Here is an 18,376-nt window from a genome sequence, read left to right on the forward strand (position 1 = left end):
CCTGTGCATTCATTCATCATTCTGAAATTTGGAAATTTAGAATTGTTCTTTCCTCTCGTGATGTTAGGTGATATTAGTCTTGATATTTGTTTGCTGTCTGACATGCATGCTGAATACTTACAAATACATGTACATTATTTTGATGGAAATCTGGCAGCAGGAGTAAAGTATATCTAGCCAGATGCCAATGTTGGAAGGGATACGTAAGCTGCAAGACAAAAATAATAAGCAGTATTATGATGCCTAATCATGGCAGTTCTGTGCTCAAGATTGTTGCAAATGATTTTGTATAGCCCAACGCCAAATGGGAACGAGTGACTGAGATGGGTATCAAAGTGAGCTGAGATCAACATTGGGAGGGAATGCTGCTGTAATTCTGAGGGGCGCGTGTTTTATGGGTTAATGAACGATGCCTCCTCTTCGAAAGAGGGAGAGGGGTGAGAAAAGAACGAACAAAAGCCAAAAGGCACAACATTTCTCCTAATTACCGATCCAGCGAAACATTGAAGCCGGTGCTTGTGCCTCTCAAACATGTTCATGAACTTTGACAGGTTCGGCGATGGCAGTGACTGCGGGATCATCATCTTCCCAACTCCGCCGCGATCGTGAATCTTCAATATTTGGATTCGCATCGCTATTACTAGAGTCAATATCAGAACCTGTAGTAGCTGTCATTTTGCTCCACATTTCCCAGCTACCAACTCTCTCATCGCCACGGGAACCGGCCGGACCTGAGTTAGTCCAATCACCGTCCCCCTGCGGGACAATAATACCAGCGGTCGGGTGGCCCGTTTTCTTGACATTTCCACCCACCAGATCAAGGTCGCTCGCGAGTTTATTTCCGCCTTTGAACCCGCCAAGGTCAAACCTGCGACGCGTGGCCTTCCGACGTATACGAAGCCCAAAAGCCCAGCAGGAAAAGGCGACGATAAGCCCTGCCACGATTAAACCGACCACAGCACCAATCACTCCCGCAACTGCGGGTCGCAAAGACCGTGGGCCCGCGCGGCCATTATTTCTAGAGTCCGGAGCGTAGGCGGGGCAGAATACGCTAGTGTCGCCGCCACAGGTAAGGCACCATTCCGAGACAGACATCATGATATTCACCATTTCATCCTTGAATTCTTGATATGGCATGCCGGGTTGCTCGGGACCACGGCCGAAGAGAGGGTACGATACCAACGGTGTGGAGGCGTCAGATGCATCCGTTCCGTTGCGGAGAAAGAAGCGGACCATTAGATCAGTTGAAAGAGGGTATTCATCGGCGGAGGAGTTGGATTCCATGCTGAAAAGCTCAAAGACGATCGAAGCTCCCGGGTTGGGAAGGCCGTAAAAGTTTCTCTGGCGGTCAGACGCCAATTTGGACAGGAACGCAAAGGCCACCATGGGTTCAAAACTGCCGAAGAGTAACGACAGCTTGCCCTCAGCACCGCCTGTGCGGTAATTCGTCTCAAAGGCACTGACGACGAACCTCGCTAGCGTTTGACCGGCCACAGAAAGGATCTTGTGATCCTCAGTACCGTCACTTCCGCCTGCCTCAGTGTTGCCATTTGCTACGGACACCCATTTATCTGCAAGATAGCGTGCATTGTTGACGTCGTCTAGCGAAATTACGCTCTGGGCAGTCGAGTTGTGAATATGTTGATAGTTGAGATATTCATAAATCGGGAATGCAGTGAGAAAACTGACGTCCTCCCTTGCAAACACGCCCTGCAGAGCACGGGAATAGACATCAGAATAGAACGCGGAACTTTGTGCATCCATCGAGCGGGCCTCGTCGCTGGTTAGCCACTGCAAAAGCACAGCACCGTAAGCTACGCAGTTGACCTGGCCAGCAATGTAAACACTACTCGGGTCCCTAAAGCCTAGTGTGAGGATTTGCGGATACTGATATCCATTGAGTGGGAAGTCCACGGCGGTCCCATTCACCATGTCTGCTAGGTCCCGACTTGTGGTGTTACCGGACGAGTTTGGCACCGGCGGATAGAATCCTTGCATGAACGCCTCAGCTGAAGCAACCGCGGCCGGCTCTGTTCTTGCGAGGACAGTGATTTCACCCGGCACCAGCATATGGAGTGATAAACCTCCAATCCTCGTCTCGACGTTGTCCAGATAACGACCTCGGAAGGTTGATCCCACCTCTACCAATTGCTGGGCGCCCAATGGAGTTAATGTTATGGGGTAAGGCAGTGCATGAGGACTGTGTTCGCCATAGAATGTGTAGACCACGGAACTCCAGATTTTCTCCTGGAGAGCTAGGGAAAGGGGAACGAGATAGACGGAGAGTGCGATGTAAGGTGAAATGAGCCGCATGATGATTGCAAAGTCCTCTCTATCACTTCACATAGGCTATATTCCACACTAAGCCGGCAGCGTCTTTTGACAAGGACAAAGATTCGACAGAGGTCAAGATCCTAATTATTGCTTGGTGAGCGCGAAAGGTCTGGACCAGAGCGACAGTCAATTATGGTTTCGACGATGTCATATATAACCTTACCTACCCGATAACATGAAAGTATGACGAGGCTGAGCGAACCAAAAGGGAATCGGGATAACGGAAGCTATATTTGTATGTACCAAATATACTCTGGGGGATCATCACACCTGGATGCAAGTTGAGCATTGAGGGGTGGCTCCATCAACCTTGCCATGCAACCAACGTCGATGGGCTGCATTTCGCCAAGCCCTGACGGCATTGTAATTTGTCGGTATACAAAGTCTCCAACTTGATTTTTCTTTCCACGTAGCAGGGAGTTGTCATCAGAGAATTGGCTTTGGAAATAGGTTCCAAAGTTTCCGGAGTTCCAGGTTGACAGGTGAAAGGTTATATAATAAATTAGTTATGTAGTTCCGTCAGTGAAGACCAGGGAGTCAGGTGAAGTGGTAGTTACTATAATAAGATCCGACATAGTAAGCCCATAATATTAATTCGGCCTTGTCTATTCAATATTACGCTGCGTATAGACCAGTCAAATCCACAAACCAACATTAAAGTGCGTGTGTAGTTCGGGGATACTCTGTTTTTCTAGGCGGATGTTGGCAAGGCGGATTCGATTGCCAGAATTGAATCTCAAAATGCACTGGCTCTATAATGTTATTGATGATGCTGGTGAGATGGTAACAGCCAGTTCGCTGTCACTGTAAGCTGTTAGGGAGTGGAAGTTGATGTCGCCTCGAGGGCTGGTTTGAACGACTTCCGCATTCAGACGCAATATAGGGCAATGTGCTAGAAAGCCCTAAGTGGCGGAACGAAATGACTATTCCTATTCTGAACTAGCCTTGCTAACATAACCAGGCAAGTCTCCATACTACTCGATTGCTGGACAATGGAGAACTCTTCAGCTTCAATTGCGTGAATTCCGATAATTCAACTGTTTCAAACATAATAAAGGAGTTGCCAGTCCTAGCAGCATGCAGTGTTGAAGATTAATCCGTGCTGTGATGCTCCTCTGAGGCCGTTTCCGTTGCTCGCTGCTCCTACGTCAAGGAAAATTTTCTGCCACAAGAGCCCCCAAGCCCTACTTTTGCGCCCTATCCCTAAACCCTCATTTCTTCTCCTGGAAGTCCTCCTGGACGATCGTGCATACACGCCACGCCGCCCGCCGCGCCTATCATGGTCAACCCTCCAGCTTCAGACAACCCAGCCGACGCTATCCCAGAGGATGCTCAGCAACAGTCCTCTATCTCTGCTCCTGTAGACAACAATGGTGGGTTTCTAATTCGATCTCGATCTCTTCTTTGGACTCTCCCCCTGTTTTCTTTTTTTTCTCCCCCTTCTTATCTCTCTGCATCTTTGTCTTGCTGTCCAGGGTCGCCAGCTCCAGGCTCATGAAGCTACTATAGCTTGTTGGTTGTTTATTATAAAGTACTGTGAATGAATATCTGTGTTCTAACCATTCTTCTCGCTTTTATAGGATCCTCAAAGGTAATACACGGACTGGAAGAGAGCGATGAATCCAACAACGCCTCTGCCCATGTCGCAAAGAAACGGCGGACGGGCTCTGACGGCGAGACGGGTCCGGAACCATCTAGTATGACGGAGCAGCCGCTGCCAAAAGAAAATGTGGGGCAGGGAGTCAAAAATTCTGCAGAGCAGTCCGCGGGACCCCCCATTTCGCCTGCCGCCAAAGTTGAACCCAACGGGAGCCCCGACGTCCTTGAGGAAAAGAAAGCAAACGGTCATTCCACTGCAATTCAAGGAGCTGCTACTTCTGCATTTGCGCAGGACCAACTGGGACCAGACGTTGCTGAGGTCATTTCAAATATCATGAGTTATTCAGAGCGAGTGGAGGAACAGTACAACCTCAGTCAGCAGCTTAAGAACTCAGGTGGAGGGTCGCAGCCTTTAGTGTTCGTCAAGGCCAACTCGCAGCTAATGATCCAGAGCTTGCCGATATTAGACAACTTGGTATGTCGCTACTAATGGGTTGCCAGTTTTGAAGTTCTACATGTTAATTAAATTTCCAGTCTACCCAAATTCTTACTTTGCTTGCCCAATCGTCCTACCAAGACCTAACATCAATTGTGTCCGAACCCACCTCCGAGAGCGGACAAGCCTACTCAACTATGAGGTCTCTATTCGACCATACAAAAAATGTATATACGTCCAAAGGATCTTTTCTATCGCCACGCGAGCTTGATCTCACCGAACCAAACCAGGTGGATATCATCAGGAAGGCCAATATGGCATCGTTTGTCTCAAGCATTTTCGGTAGCCAGGAGATTGGCTTTTCTGAACTCGACCAATACTTCCTGGAAATATTTGTGCCCGAGGGAAATCGATTGCTGAAAGTACAAGGTGCACTGTTCCTGGAGCTCAAAACTCAGGCGTACATCGCAGCGATGAGCTCTGGGAAACGCTCACGAACCGAACTTTTGTACGAATTGTTCCCCGATGATCTCGAAGAACGATTACTTTCCCGAAGGCCAGGTACAAAACAACTCGCACCAAGTGAGACAGACTTCGTAAAACGTGCTTACTCACGACGCGACATCCTCCTCAACGAAGTGAACAACCCAGAGGCTGCTGCGGCATTACCGGAAAAGTATCGCTGGGAGGATTTCTTAAGGGATCTAAGCTCATACGTGAGCAAAAATTTCGAGGCTATTAGTCATCAGCAGGTATGGCATCATATAACTTCCATCCCTCATTCTATGTATGGGAAGGTTTAACTGACGTATACTGTTCTACAGACCAAAAAATCGAGTAAAGGCCGGTTATCAACGAATGGTGAGGTGCAAGAATCTCGCAGCGCCCCCCTCGAAGGGCAATTTTCTGTCGTCCCCAACCCACCTGAAGCCGCCCAGGTTTCCCGTAGTGCCGCCCATAGCGACCTCGTCGCAAGAGCCGCCCGCGCTGCTCAAATCGCCCTTCAAGGTCAGGGCAGAGGGGCGCGAAACGCTGCTAAGGCCGCCCAGCAGGGCCGACAAGCTCAATCAACAGCAGCCCAGGCTGTATCTCAACCACCACCGCCGCCACCGCCACCGCCACCGCAACAGCAACAGCAGCAAGTACCTCGAGTTCAACAACAGCCACAGTATCTTGCACCCCAGGTACCGCAACAGCAGTTACAGCAACACCAACAAGTACCTAGTCACCAACAACAACCGCCCAAACAATTACAGTTTGTCCAACCTCCACAGCAGGCGCCTGCCCGTCCTGCGCATGGGCTTCCCCAAAGTCCCAATCGGCCAGCTTCTCAGCACATGTATCATCAAGCCATTATGACAACGACATTCCCTGCACACCCGACACATCCAGCACAGGTGCCACCAGCGCAACCGGCCCAGATCACATTCCACCAAACCCCGCTCCATTTTCAACAATATAACCCCGCCGCCGCACATGCGTCAGTCACGGCAAGGGCACATGCAGCTGCCGCCAATTATGGTTACATGCCAGGAGTTCCCCATTATTCTCAGTCCCAGCCGACACAGATCCTCTACGAACGAGCCAGGATGGCGACGACAGCAAAGTCCTCACCCACGAACCGTCGTGCTGGACTTCCAAGCCAACGTCGCCCCTGGACAACGGAGGAGGAAAATGCATTAATGGCCGGCCTGGACAGGGTCAAGGGGCCCCACTGGAGCCAGATATTAGCGATGTTCGGACCTGGTGGCACGATTAACGAAACCCTCAAGGATCGCAACCAAGTACAACTTAAAGACAAAGCACGAAACCTCAAGTTATTCTTCCTCAAAAGCGGCATCGAGGTACCTTACTATCTCAAATTTGTTACTGGTGAACTGAAAACTCGCGCTCCAGCACAGGCTGCCAAGCACGAAGCGCGAGAGCGACAGCGTAGAATGGGTGATGAAGATAAAGCGCATGTAGAAGGCATTGAAGGGATGATGGCACTTGCTGGCGCTCACGCGGGATCAAATATGCCCCCTGAGTCTGCTCATAGTAGCATGGCTGGCTCCCCTGGGCTGATGCACCAGCAAAATCAGCCACAGCCACAGCCACAACAACAGCAGCAGCAGCAGCAACAGCAACAGCAACAGCAACAGCAACAGCAACAGCAACAGCAACAGCAACAGCAACAGCAACAGCAACAGCAACAGCAACAGCAGCAGCAGCAGCAGCAGCAGCAGCAGCAGGAACACCTGGAAGTGCAACATGCGCAGGAACAAAGCATGGAGCAGACGTTGATCCAAAGCCTAGCGCAGGACGCAAAGCATGACGGAATGCATCTTGAGCAGCAACCACAGAATATGCAACAAAATATGCCACAGAGCATGGTTGACCCGTCCCTTCAAAACCAGCAATGAAGAACTAGTTTTCATGGTACATGGGGTAAAAAACAAACTGGTATTACTCTAGTCTGGTTTTTTCTTACTCGTCTGGTTACACTGGGTGGGATATTTCTATTTTGGTTGGAGTGGCCGGAATATTATATTTTCTTTCTGCATTTGTATTCACGGAAGGTTGTTACCAGATGGTCAAACACTAAAAGGATTGTTAAACGGTTGTCGAAGGGCTGGTATTTGTTTTCTAGGCGCGACGAGAGTTTTTGCTGCTAACAGATATATTCGTTTTGCACCTGAGGATGATGTTTTAACTATTTTAACTATTTTTTTAATTTTTTTTTATTGCTTTGCTGGCTGTAAGTTAGAAGCGCCGAAACGAAAAGAAAACAAAAAATTTGTCTAAAGTGAGAAGTGGAAACAGAATACCAATTCCTCATCTAGAGATTTCACAATATTTTATCTTTTCCCTATAAATAAAGTAGCAGTTGCAAGGAGCTCATTCTGTAGTGTAGAGTTGCAAGTTGCGCAAGTAGTTAGTTAACATCCTCAACTTCTTCGCTTCTTCAACAAGTTAACTAAGTTACTAGTTAATCAACTATCAGCCACACCATCTGCACCTCCTCGTCATCCCATCCAGTCCAAATCGATCGCCTACGTAGTACAGCCAACCAACGCCAAACACCTCGCGCCCTAAATAACCTCGATCCGTGACACCAAACCAAGAAACAAAGAAACGCCGCAGCCAGTCATGGCCGACTCCCAGCTGCCTCCGTCAGACACTGTGCCACAACCACAACCACAACCACAACCACAACCACGAGTAGCAGCACAATCAACACCATCAACCGCCGCCTCTGCTACTCCTACACCAACCACCGCAGCAAACCCTGAGTCCTCAAACCCTTCAGATCCCAATAACAATCCGTCGGCTTCGGCTATCCCCGCAAACAATAATGACGCTGCCAACCCGGATACCAACCCTGATACCGAAATGAGCAATAGTAATAAGAATAATACTAATACTAATACCAACACCAATAACAGCAGCCCCTCCATGGCAACGAATCCGGATATCACGATGAGCGGGACAAGTGAAGCTACAACGGCGCCTACTACAGCTACCAGCCAGCAGTCTATGTCCACGGCTGCGACGACGATGACGACAGCACCAGCACCAGCACCAGTACTGGGCACTGGCACAAGCACGACCGCAGCACCGGGAGGAATCATTGCACCGGGAATCCCAATAGATGCTGCAGTGAACCCTGTGGCAGCTGCGCCAGTGCTGCCGCCGTCGAAGAAAGATACGAGCCTACGGGAGTTTCTGGGACAGATGGATGAATATGCGCCTATTGTGAGATTCCTATTGCTTCCTGTTCCCCTTCTCATCTTCTCCTGCCAGCTTCCAACTTGTTTTGTTACAAACCTGTTGCCATTTGGAACGTTTATCCTCATGGAAAAAGATAAAATATATATCCCCTCGCTTGCCCTGCGAAATAAAATAATAGTAATAAAGAAAGACTATATATCTCACCCCATCATGCCTATAATTCCTCTTCAACTAACAAAACCAAAACCCCATAGATCCCCGACGCCGTAACAGCACACTACCTCACCCTCGCCGGTCTCCCGCCGCCAGGCAACGGCCCAAACCAAACCCCACCACACCTCGCCCGCCTCCTCGCTCTCGCCACACAGAAATTCGTCGCCGACATCGCCGCAGATGCCTACCAATACTCCCGCATCCGCAGCTCCAATACTTCCTCCTCAAATAATCCCATGGGCGCCATAAACCTCTCGACAGGCTTGGCGCACGGGGTAGCTGGCGCTGGCGGAGGTGTAGGCGGCGGTGCTGCGGGGGTAGGGGCGGGTGGAGGGACGGCTGCAGCCGGTGGCGGTGGGAATGAAGGGGTAAAGGGGAAAGGGAGCAGTGCGACTGGATTGCATCTGGGTGTTCAGAGGCCTGGGTTTGGAGGTGGGGGGCAGGGGGGACAGCAGGGGCGGACTGTGTTGACGATGGAGGATTTGGGAATGGCGGTTGCGGAGTATGGGGTTAGTGTGAAGAGGGGGGAGTTCTATCGGTGATGGTTTTGGGTTTTTGATGGGAGGTGGTTTTACTTTTAGTGGGATTCCTCATTTTTTCTTGTTTTTGCCTTTCCCCTTTTGTTTTCAATATCCCAGGTTGCTGACTGGGGGATTGCTTCGGGAGGTGCAGATATTATATTATTACTTTATATATCAAGTCCACAAATCTGGGATGGCGTTTGGGATGCGGTTCAGGCTGGGAAGAAAATGGCGGGGTTTACTTTTAAATCATACATTATCATGTTATATCATGGCCATGTCACCTCATATCATGCATGTTTCAGTTTAGTTATGAAGTTCAAATGATATATGTCGATAGACTATGCTGAATATTAGCGACAGGGTATAAGAAAAGCACTGGGCCATGGGCACCTGTTGTTTCGCATTGGGGGGTAAGGGTAAAGGAGTATGATAGCAACGAAAAGTTTATTGGACTTCTAATATACAATAAAATATATATACATATACAAAGCAGGAACAAGTAAAGAAGAACCTTTTGATTTTTCTCCCAAAATCAATCCTGGACGCCCGCTCTAAATTTTTGTAGGAAATAGAAAAAACTTTACCGGGCTACACGATCTGAAGCCCCCCCTACACCTCCCTGGGGCCGTTTGCAAACATCTCTCCTCGCCCGGTCAGCGGCGATGATGAGGTTTCAATACTGCTCACAAGAGATCAGGCGGGGCTCGATATCGCCGCGACATCTCATTCCTGCCCCTCTATCCAACCTTCCGCCGCTCCATTTCCATGGTAGATAGGTCGATTGTTGTTGTTGCTGTTGTTATTGCGTGGGAAACAGCACACGGCACACCGGGAACATTAAAGGATGTGTTATCTATCCCTCGTCGAAGAAATTGCTCAACATCCATTCCTTCCGCTCCAAACACGAAAATCCCACGACGAGACCAGCAACAGTAGCAATATCCAAACCGCTACGACTTCAGCGCCCATGTGGACCATACTACCAGCCACACATCCCCCGTTCCTAGGTATATATATACTTAATTCTTGGAATGCTCATATCTGAACCGCTTCCGTGTCCTAACGCCAAACCACGAGGAGTTAGTAAGCCAAACCAAAAAAAAAAAAAAAAAAAAAAAAAAAAAAAAAAAAAAAAAAAAAAAAAAAAAAAAAAAGGCGAAAAGAAAGCAAAAAACAACATACTGCGAAAACTCCCCCAACTTCCTCCCCACCATCTCATCGGTAATATACACCTCATTGTACACCTTGCCATTATGCACCGCAAACTTCAAGCCGACGAAATTGGGCAGGATCGTCGCAGAGCGCGCTTGGGTCTTTATCGCGGGTGTGCCGGGCGGTGGAGGCATGGTCTTTGGTAGCGGGAGACTGTTTTGTAGTAGGAGCTTTTGTTTAGCATTGATTCAGGGCTTTTTTCCTGTTTTTCTTTTCTTTTTCTTTCTTTTTCTTTTACCCCCCTTTTCAGGAGATATTGATCGATTGGGGGGATTTTCGATGACTGTAGGGAAATAGCCCTCTATCTCCTCCGAATCGCAAAGCTATATAATAAAGGAAATATAATAAAAAAGAATTGAAGAAACGTACGGGACAATATTCGGGCCTAGTCACACGGGGGTTGCCGGTGGTTAGAAAAGCGCAGGATCAATGGGGTTGTAGTTAAAAAAAAAGGGGGGAGCTTCTCGAACTTACCCTTCCATACCGATCGCTTCAATAATGCGCGTGTAGGGAACATCTCGAATCAGTCTCGTCTTTGCTGACTGCCTGGTATCCTGCCCGTGTATGTCGTATACCGCTTGCTTCATTCCGCCTTTTGTCACTGGAGAATCCGCCGGGGTCGCAAATAATATTTATCCGATCCCATTATCATCGAGCTTCAGCATTTTGCCGCTTAGCCTAATGCGGCATGACATCCGATCTTCAATAATAATACTGTTGAGGGTCCTGGGTTGATCGGCCCTTCTACCAGCAGTGCGCTGGTGGTGACTGAGCTCTTTTGCCCCAGTAGCCTACAAATACTTGTACAGAGTAAACTCGTACATGTACATGTATATGCTGTACCATCTTGCCCAGATGTCTAGTTACTAGTCGGTCTACAATACACAATATATGGCTTCACTGTAGCAGGATGGTCCTTGTGTCCCTTGAGCCGATGAAGAAATTGTTTCATGTAACTATGGTTTTATTTTATTTTGTTTTCCGTTAGTTGTGAGAATAACCAGAATCTAACCGCCCTCAGAGCGGTGAGGTGTTCGCATGCTCGTTTTCATTATCTCATTATAATCACTAGGAAATATCAACGCTCTATGCAAGTTTTGGGCTTAGGGAATTAGGATATCGAGAGGGATAAGAGAGTGTTGCTTGTAGGTTGAGGAACGCGGTTTCAAGCAATGAAAAGGGTGAGAAATTTGCCCGCCTTGCCATGCCATAAAATAGCGGATGGAATATCAGTTCGTATTCGTTTTATTCAATTGCACGTTCATATCTTTCTTCCTTTTTCTTTCTTTCCTTTTCCATTTTCCTTCTAGGTGCGCCACAAGTCACAATTGAAATCCACGGCTGTGACCAGCTTTTTTTCTTTTTCTTTTTAGGCTTCCGCAAGCTCATCCATCATACGCACTAAGCTTCGAATCCCCAGCAGTGCATTTTCATCCGGTCCCTGCCCAGGCGTCCATGTTGCATGGGCAAAATCGATGAAGCGGATATCCTGGACTTTGTGCGGTATTTCATCTGCGTCTTCGTCGTCTTCTTCTTCTCCTACTCCGTCGATGTCAAAATCAATTTCCCCGAGGTTGTTAGGGTTGATCTCGAGCTTAATGCCGCCTGGTGTGATTGATTCCCCATCCACCTTCATATCGACGATCTGCAAGGTTGAGGAGCCCCCAGGAATCTCTATCTCGTATTCAGCCTCCGATTCCGATCCGTCGTCTAATTTATTACCATTATTTCCTTGAGTTTCGGCGTTACCTTCCCTGACGAGAGCTTCCTCCAACGCTTCTGGATCCCCTTCGTAGACAATCAGGACGCTGGAGGAGTACATTCTGCTCTCCTCCGCCTCAAGAACTGCCTGCATAGCGCGTAACCTTTCCGCTATTCTCTTGGCGATCAATTTCGACCTATCGATTTTACCCTCCTTGGCGCCATCGAGGAATGTCTCGAAGCCTTCCTTAACGTTGTCCACGTTGAATGAGCGACCATACCACTTGTCATACCGCCTGTACCCATCCACGGTCTCGACAACGATTTGTTTCGATTTAATGGTGTCATGTGATTTCGTTTGCGTAGTTCCGAGAACCTTTTCCTCTTTTTCCGCATTCTCACCAACCCATATCTTCATCCCGGCGATGCGGAATCCTAACACAGAACTCGTAGTTTCTAAAGATACCTGCTCCAACCTAGCCCTTTTAGCAGGAGCAGCATCGTCCGCCCAGAGTCTGGCGCCAAGCTTTACGTCCAAGACGTTTGGTCGCTTAAAACCTGCCGTCACATTCTCAAGCACTATCGATACGCTGCTGGTGATCTTCTGTCCCTGGGACGGAAACCATTCGGCGGGCTCTTTATGCGAGGCGACGGCAACTGGCACGGTAACAAGATCGGGCTTTCTACCAAGCTCCGGAGTCAGAGGTGAATCCGTGCCGGAGGATGAAGTCGCAGACGGGTCCACAGCGGCAGTAACTAAAGAGGTCCTGCTTTCGCTTGTTGGGATTTCAAGGACATTTGCGGGCGTAGGGTTGGATAGAGTGCCAATGAACTGGGGCATAAATTGCTGGAAGCTAGGGTGGTGGAGACTAGACTCGTAGAATTCAATTTCTTGGAGAGTACATGGTTTTGCGATTAGTGAACCGGAGGGATTGCAGAGCACGCCATCACTGCGAAAGAGAGACAGTTCTAGTCAGCTACTGAGCTTCTTGATACACATATATATATAGATACATATATAGTCATTGACGGATAGGAACTTACTGTCCAGCAGCGGCGTGACCAAATGCAACAAAAGTGTCCTCCTCGAGTTTCTGGGCCTTGCGATTCTCCGGAGCCGAAGCGGAGGGCATGATAAGACACAGTAACCAATCTGACACTAGCAGAACAAGGGTGTTGGGAGCTCAAACAGGACACAGAATGAGAAGGCTATCAACGCATTATGATAGCGGACAACAAAGGGGGAATCAACAGCGAGTATAGCGGGGGGAGAGTTGACAAAGGAGAGAAGGATAACTATTGCAAGCTTTCAAAAACAAATAAGGAGCGGAAGAGGTTTAAGGAGGAGATGGCTCAGCCGTAGAAGCAGAGGAGAGAAGAGGACAGGAAAGGAGAGGATGGAGAGTTGGGCAGATGGATGCATCGCTGATGGCAATCATTAATTGGAATCAACCGGTGAAGCCGAAAGAAGTAAGAAGTCGCTCCAAGCTTGTGACGCATCGGTCGGTATTGCCAGGTATTGTTTCGTAACTGCCGAGCCTGGAAACAAGCACGCTGTAATTTATCCGGGTATTTCACCGTATTAACTAATTAGTTACATGGGCGCTGCTGCTTGTGGGAATTGATAGAGACCAGAGAGCCAAAATAGCTATCCATTCATCATCTATCTATCTTCTACTGTATTTCCAACCGGACAGATCAAATGTTGTTTCCAGGACTGAAGTGTCTAGCTTCTTCGTCCTATTGGCTATTTGAGGTAGAAAAGTGTTACTCAATTCACTTGTGACAATATGGTATGCATCGGGTATCTGCTGCTGTAACTATGATTTCAGTTGCTGCTACTAACTAGTTACAACTGCTGCTGGTGGTGTGCTAATTCCCAGACGCATGAATACGTTGTTTTCTATTTAAGTATTTCTGGAAATGAAGCCTATTTTATTTCCTATCTATATTCCGTTTTCATATTCACTACTGTGCCAAACTATGGAAACCATGGGGGGAAGCATCGAGGTTGGAGATCTATCCATTTACATGGCAGCCTTGTATAACTTCTGGTTGAAGGCAGCCCTGCATCTACCCTATTCAAATTATATTTCATTAACACTAAGGAAGTGATACTTTACAAAGTACATGTACATGTACATACACTTGAGTGCATTTACTTGCATTCAGCATGCTTGATAAGCTCTCCCGTTGCTTTCTTCACCAACCCCCAAGCTTCCTCGTCACATTCGTCTGACAATCTCCAACAACCTGGTCTACCAGGTCTAACTCAACCATTCTCCTCTATCTGCAGCTATTCTTGTAGCTATATATCATTTGCTCTACGTTAAAACTACGTCAAGCGTGTCTCGTGCAATGGAGACTAAGCCAATCGCACCTCTGCCTGTCCGGGACAAACAAACTCAAGGGAGTTCAGATTGCCAACAGGATATTGAAGCTAGGGGCCCGACAAATACCCAGACTGCTCGTCCCAACGGTGACAATAATGGCGCTCTAGAGGGAGATGTGGGTGTTGCTACGAAAAATGGTGAAGAGGAACCCGATACGCTTGAGGGAACAGCTGAGGTCACGGTTGCAAAGAAAAAGAAGAAGAGGAACAAGAAGTCAAGGGGGAAAAATAAGGCGAGCATCACCCTCTTGTCCTTAATGTGACTCTTCAATGAGTAATAATAACATGTCGTCTGATTTTTATGGTGGATTTAGGGATCAGGATTCGAAGAATATGTTGCCGACGGCCCTATCACTGTTGCTGAATATGAAGAAAACAAAAATCGCTACGATAGGTGAGCATGACTTCTAAATCACAGGGAGACACGCGTTCTCATGAGCTGACTTGAATGTCTTGTTTTTTTTTTATCAGATCCCTACCTGCCAAACAGTAAGCTACTGAATGTCGATGTTGGGTTACGCTGCTTGTTCATGCTAACTCTCTCACAGGCGCCTTGAGACAGCGATACAGCGGTTCCAAGCAAAAAGGAGCATGGATTCAGATCGCAGGAGCGTATTCACAAAGTACATGTCTTACGGAGGCGTAGACGTAGGGCCGAAAATGTTTGAAGGCAACGACCAACGCGATCTCATGGACAAAGATGCTGAGGACATTCTGACTGCCACAGCGCAAGCCTCAGTCCCGGAAAACCGTGTTGGCTGGGCTGTGGATTTCGAAGCTGTTGCAAAAGGGTTCCTGTACGTTTAAGTCCAGATTTGCCAATTCCAACCTTCCATTTCATGCAATACCTCCTGACGTGCTCTCTCCAACAGGTCATCCGTCCTCCCTCTATATATTGGACTAGAAACCGAAGCACTCGTCGATATGGCCACCGGGACAATCAGAAACTTTCTAAATTACATTCTACTACATGATGTCTGCCCGGAGTATACCGAGAATATCCTGGCCGCACGTGCGGTCTGCGACACTGCAAAGGTGGAACTCTGGAAAGCCCAACAAACGAACTGCTGGGCCCCGGGACACTTTAATATGGCCTGTTCAACCTTGTTTGGGGGGTACTTCTACGGTTTCTACACCGGAGGCCAGGAATGGAGCAACGAAGTTGGTGCAGAGGGCATGGAAGACAGTGTTGCGCGTAAAGTAGTGAAATTTGCCCTTGCGGGTGCGGGAAGCTACGAGCAGGCTGTTCGTTTCCGTGACCTGGCTAATTTCAATGAGCTAAAGGCTACCTGTGTGGATGAGAATGGGTTTGAAGTTACCGCCATCGCGCCTGTGGACGGTAATGTGCGGGATTTCTACAAGCAGCATGCTCCGGATCTCCAGCCTATTGGCAAACTTCGAGCGAAACCGTGGCGCAATCCTGGCTTATCGGAGGAGGATTTACCCCCCGGCCAAGTTTGTGGGACAGAGCCTTCTTCTCCTTCGGTGGCGGATGAGTACGAGTTCTTCGTAGATGAGAGCATGCTGCAGTTCTGTTTTGTGGGGATGAAGGTTGACACCACTGTATGGGAATTGAATTGTGGCTTGCACTACTTCGATAATGTGATGGCCGTTTACTGCTCCTTTTACACCATCTTGCTGAATGAGAGTATGATTGGGTGGAAGGAACCGAGGGATCTTCGTGGTGATGATGAAGTATGGTATAATCCAGGCGCTGCAAAAGGAGAGGATGATGGTGCAGCTGGAGCTTCGGAGGAGGTTGACGGGGATGATTAAGGAATGCAACCAAAAGGGCGCCGGAGGTTAGAGGTAAATGATGTCCAAAATCACAAAATTAGAAAGGAAAGACGAAAGAGAATCATATCGCGTTGGTGAACAATCGAACTATTCGTACTTCATAGATCTTTTATCATTCTCCAACTATAAAATTAGTCGTAGCTCAGTGAGAGTGTTCATTGTTCGCCCATAAAGACAAGAACGACTATTCAGCGTTTTCCATCTGCAAACATTTCATCTCCCGTCAGAAGACACAGACATACCATCGGAGAGCGCAGTGTAATCCGTAGCCCAGTGTTGCTTTCACGGCTTGAGGAGGAGCTTCCCAGTAGTCTTTCGACCCTCGAGGTCCTATCATCAAAACTATCAGTCAAAAAGATCTTCGTAAAAGTATAGCAAGTAACCAAGTTAGCAAAGAACGGCCTTTACGAGACTTACAATGTGAGCCTGCGCAACTTCTTCCAGTGGATAAACCTTGTGGATCCTAACTTTCAGTTGACCGGACTTCAGCAGACCAAATAGTTCTTCCGTATAGTGGTCAAATTCAGCCTGCGTGTAGATGTATGGGAAAACAGTTGGACGGAGAACTTTGATATTCTTCGACGCCAGCAGCCTAAATATATATCGTCTTTCAGCATGCAACATACACACACGCACACAACCAGACGAAGAAAAAGAGGCGATAGTAAAACGGGAGAACACTCACTGGATCTGCAACGGCGGTACGGGCCCGCTGGCATTCCCAAAATAAACCACCGTCCCTTTTCTCTTCGCAACCTTCAAACTTCCCTCCCACGTATCCTTCCCCACGGAATCGAACACGGCATCCACACCCTCCCCTCCCGTCACCTCCATCACCTTCTCCGTCCAATTCGCTCCCTGCGCACTCCTATAATCAATAACCACATCTGCTCCAAGCCCCTCCACCAGCTCCACCTTCTCCGGACCCCCAGCCGTCGCAATTACTTTCGCCCCAGCCAACTTGACCAATTGCGTCATAAGGAAACCCGCCCCGCCCGCCGCCGCATGGATCAAAATCCAATCCCCCCTCTTGACCGGATACGCCTCTTTCACAAACGTGAGGGTGGTAAGCCCACTTAGGAACCCCGCGAGGATAACCTCATCCGATAAACCCTCCGGTACGCGCGCAATGGTCGCCTCAGTTGGGACGGCCGTGTACTCCGCATAGCCGCAATTTTTCATCCAGACCACGCGCTCGCCCACGGCAAAATTCTTCGGGTTAGGGCCCGGGCCGACGGCGACAATGGTGCCGACGCCCTCACGGCCTAGGATCTCTGGTTTCGGGGCTTTGTAGAGCCCTGTGCGGAAGTAGGTGTCGATGAAGTTTAGGCCTGAGAGGTTGTTTTTGATCAGCACCTCGCCTTCCTTCGGGGTGGGGACGGGGAGGTCGGTTTTGTATTCGAGAACTTCGGGCCCGCCGATTTTGGACACTAGGACGCCCTTTTGGGTTGTTGGGATGGACGGTGCTGTGGTAGCCATGGTGCGGATGTGATACTGGGATATCAATGGCGTGTGTTGCTGAGGAGGGCGGGTGCGGGGTTGGAGTTGTTGGCCAAGTACGGAACCCGCGACGGCTTGAAAATTGCGGGATGGGTTCAATTGTGTTTTTAATGCAGAGAGTCGGGCAACAGTCGGCACGCTTCGCATCATTTGGATGACTACTGCGTTAGTAAATAAATTAAGGTATTATTTTCTGTTTCAGTTTCTGTAACTGACGTAAAGGCGATATTTATACTTTTATGAGCAACTTTCCAAGACTTTTCACACTTTTCCTGCGCAGGCTCAATTGACTACAAACCCACACAAGATATTCTGCTAACTACCAATCCATTCGCCAGAAAAGAAAATGAATACCAACTTAGGCTCCCCTTCGTCTCTCGCGTTGAATTTGTAAACACGCAGAATTAACTACGACGCCCTTGCGGAGATCACTGCCGGCAGCCGGCTAACGGTGGAGGGTGCCAAGAGTGGATAGCCGACTTAGTCATCTGCCGATGTCACACCTCAAAGGCTGAACTTGCTTCAATCGCTTTACACACAACTATCCAGAGGGTTATGATGTTATGACTGCAGTGGAATAGTCTATTGGCCAGTAACTGACGACTGTCTCCTTTTCACCACTGAGCAACTCCTCAGTACAGAATGTGTGTTTATTGCTGACTGGGAACACATTTAGACCCCTCTCCAGAGCGACGAACAGCAAGTTTTGCTCACGCTTTTCTATTTTTCCCTAGGCGGATACTTTCATGGCTTACATCCCCAGTCTTAGTTTCAGGAGGTGATTCGAGGTTGAAGGGATTCAACCTGATCCGGACTGAATAACCTGGTTTTTGTTAGGGCCTACTTTTTGTGGCCCCTTTCCTCCATTTCCCCATCCTGATGACGCGGATGTTGGTTCCTTGGATATTATACACACGTCCAGTTAATTTCAAACGTTTCCAGATATTACTATTCTCA

General features: G+C 48.4%; 6 protein-coding genes across 8 annotated transcripts; 3 read left to right on the forward strand and 3 right to left on the reverse strand.

Annotated features, from left to right (window-relative positions):
• Nucleotides 1-116: 116 nt before the first annotated feature.
• Nucleotides 117-3,145, reverse strand: BDBG_01029 (uncharacterized protein). The gene has a single exon (XM_002628075.2). The coding sequence runs from the start codon at nucleotides 2,311-2,313 to the stop codon at nucleotides 526-528; it is 1,788 nt and encodes a 595-aa protein (XP_002628121.1). The 5' UTR covers nucleotides 2,314-3,145; the 3' UTR covers nucleotides 117-525.
• BDBG_01030 (MYB DNA binding protein) lies at nucleotides 2,887-7,204 on the forward strand. Its single transcript, XM_002628076.2, has 4 exons — nucleotides 2,887-3,707; nucleotides 3,915-4,408; nucleotides 4,468-5,121; nucleotides 5,194-7,204. The coding sequence occupies exons 1-4, from the start codon at nucleotides 3,614-3,616 to the stop codon at nucleotides 6,769-6,771; spliced, it is 2,820 nt and encodes a 939-aa protein (XP_002628122.1). The 5' UTR covers nucleotides 2,887-3,613; the 3' UTR covers nucleotides 6,772-7,204.
• A 3-nt stretch (nucleotides 7,205-7,207) lies between these two features.
• On the forward strand, nucleotides 7,208-9,333 carry BDBG_01031 (uncharacterized protein). Its single transcript, XM_002628077.2, has 2 exons — nucleotides 7,208-8,104; nucleotides 8,335-9,333. The coding sequence occupies exons 1-2, from the start codon at nucleotides 7,499-7,501 to the stop codon at nucleotides 8,833-8,835; spliced, it is 1,107 nt and encodes a 368-aa protein (XP_002628123.1). The 5' UTR covers nucleotides 7,208-7,498; the 3' UTR covers nucleotides 8,836-9,333.
• BDBG_01033 (arginine metabolism regulation protein III) lies at nucleotides 9,248-13,212 on the reverse strand. Its single transcript, XM_002628079.2, has 5 exons — nucleotides 12,775-13,212; nucleotides 10,504-12,680; nucleotides 10,399-10,414; nucleotides 10,000-10,182; nucleotides 9,248-9,876 (listed from the first exon to the last, which is right to left on the reverse strand). The coding sequence occupies exons 1-2, from the start codon at nucleotides 12,861-12,863 to the stop codon at nucleotides 11,399-11,401; spliced, it is 1,371 nt and encodes a 456-aa protein (XP_002628125.1). The 5' UTR covers nucleotides 12,864-13,212; the 3' UTR covers nucleotides 9,248-9,876; nucleotides 10,000-10,182; nucleotides 10,399-10,414; nucleotides 10,504-11,398.
• Nucleotides 13,213-13,368: 156 nt separating this feature from the next.
• On the forward strand, nucleotides 13,369-16,156 carry BDBG_01034. 2 transcript variants are annotated; one of them, XM_031720160.1, is made up of 6 exons: nucleotides 13,378-13,523; nucleotides 13,614-14,355; nucleotides 14,437-14,516; nucleotides 14,594-14,611; nucleotides 14,671-14,919; nucleotides 14,995-16,111. In XM_031720160.1, the coding sequence occupies exons 2-6, from the start codon at nucleotides 14,089-14,091 to the stop codon at nucleotides 15,896-15,898; spliced, it is 1,518 nt and encodes a 505-aa protein (XP_031576205.1). In that variant the 5' UTR covers nucleotides 13,378-13,523; nucleotides 13,614-14,088; the 3' UTR covers nucleotides 15,899-16,111. The 2 variants fall into 2 exon arrangements, with proteins under 2 accessions (XP_031576204.1, XP_031576205.1); XM_031720159.1 differs by having other exon boundaries at nucleotides 13,369-14,355; nucleotides 14,995-16,156.
• On the reverse strand, nucleotides 13,919-18,074 carry BDBG_01035. Of its 2 annotated transcripts, XM_031720161.1 has the most exons (4): nucleotides 17,655-18,074; nucleotides 16,605-17,558; nucleotides 16,337-16,511; nucleotides 14,528-16,249 (listed from the first exon to the last, which is right to left on the reverse strand). In XM_031720161.1, exons 2-4 carry the CDS (start codon nucleotides 17,396-17,398, stop codon nucleotides 16,202-16,204), a joined length of 1,017 nt encoding a protein of 338 aa, XP_031576206.1. In that variant the 5' UTR covers nucleotides 17,399-17,558; nucleotides 17,655-18,074; the 3' UTR covers nucleotides 14,528-16,201. The 2 variants fall into 2 exon arrangements, with proteins under 2 accessions (XP_002628127.2, XP_031576206.1); XM_002628081.2 differs by having other exon boundaries at nucleotides 13,919-16,249; nucleotides 16,605-18,074.
• Nucleotides 18,075-18,376: the final 302 nt, after the last annotated feature.

This window comes from Blastomyces gilchristii (assembly GCF_000003855.2).
Source record: "Blastomyces gilchristii SLH14081 genomic scaffold supercont1.2, whole genome shotgun sequence".
NCBI classification, from domain to species: Eukaryota; Fungi; Ascomycota; class Eurotiomycetes; order Onygenales; family Ajellomycetaceae; genus Blastomyces; species Blastomyces gilchristii.

Coding starts and splice junctions, on each gene's coding strand:
- BDBG_01030 (XM_002628076.2), top strand. CDS start 3,614: ATGGTCAACCCTCCAGCTTCAGACAACCCAGCCGACGCTATCCCAGAG. Junction 3,708..3,914: donor TGCTCCTGTAGACAACAATG/GTGGGTTTCTAA, acceptor TCGCTTTTATAG/GATCCTCAAAGGTAATACAC. Junction 5,122..5,193: donor AGGCTATTAGTCATCAGCAG/GTATGGCATCAT, acceptor ACTGTTCTACAG/ACCAAAAAATCGAGTAAAGG.
- BDBG_01035 (XM_002628081.2), bottom strand. CDS start 17,569: ATGATGCGAAGCGTGCCGACTGTTGCCCGACTCTCTGCATTAAAAACA. Junction 16,512..16,604: donor GTACCGCCGTTGCAGATCCA/GTGAGTGTTCTC, acceptor ATATATATTTAG/GCTGCTGGCGTCGAAGAATA. Junction 16,250..16,336: donor AAGTTGCGCAGGCTCACATT/GTAAGTCTCGTA, acceptor TTTTGATGATAG/GACCTCGAGGGTCGAAAGAC.
- BDBG_01031 (XM_002628077.2), top strand. CDS start 7,499: ATGGCCGACTCCCAGCTGCCTCCGTCAGACACTGTGCCACAACCACAA. Junction 8,105..8,334: donor TGGATGAATATGCGCCTATT/GTGAGATTCCTA, acceptor AAAACCCCATAG/ATCCCCGACGCCGTAACAGC.
- BDBG_01029 (XM_002628075.2), bottom strand. CDS start 2,313: ATGCGGCTCATTTCACCTTACATCGCACTCTCCGTCTATCTCGTTCCC.
- BDBG_01033 (XM_002628079.2), bottom strand. CDS start 12,863: ATGCCCTCCGCTTCGGCTCCGGAGAATCGCAAGGCCCAGAAACTCGAG. Junction 12,681..12,774: donor GGTCACGCCGCTGCTGGACA/GTAAGTTCCTAT, acceptor TCTCTTTCGCAG/TGATGGCGTGCTCTGCAATC.
- BDBG_01034 (XM_031720159.1), top strand. CDS start 14,089: ATGGAGACTAAGCCAATCGCACCTCTGCCTGTCCGGGACAAACAAACT. Junction 14,356..14,436: donor AGTCAAGGGGGAAAAATAAG/GCGAGCATCACC, acceptor TGGTGGATTTAG/GGATCAGGATTCGAAGAATA. Junction 14,920..14,994: donor GCTGTTGCAAAAGGGTTCCT/GTACGTTTAAGT, acceptor TCTCTCCAACAG/GTCATCCGTCCTCCCTCTAT.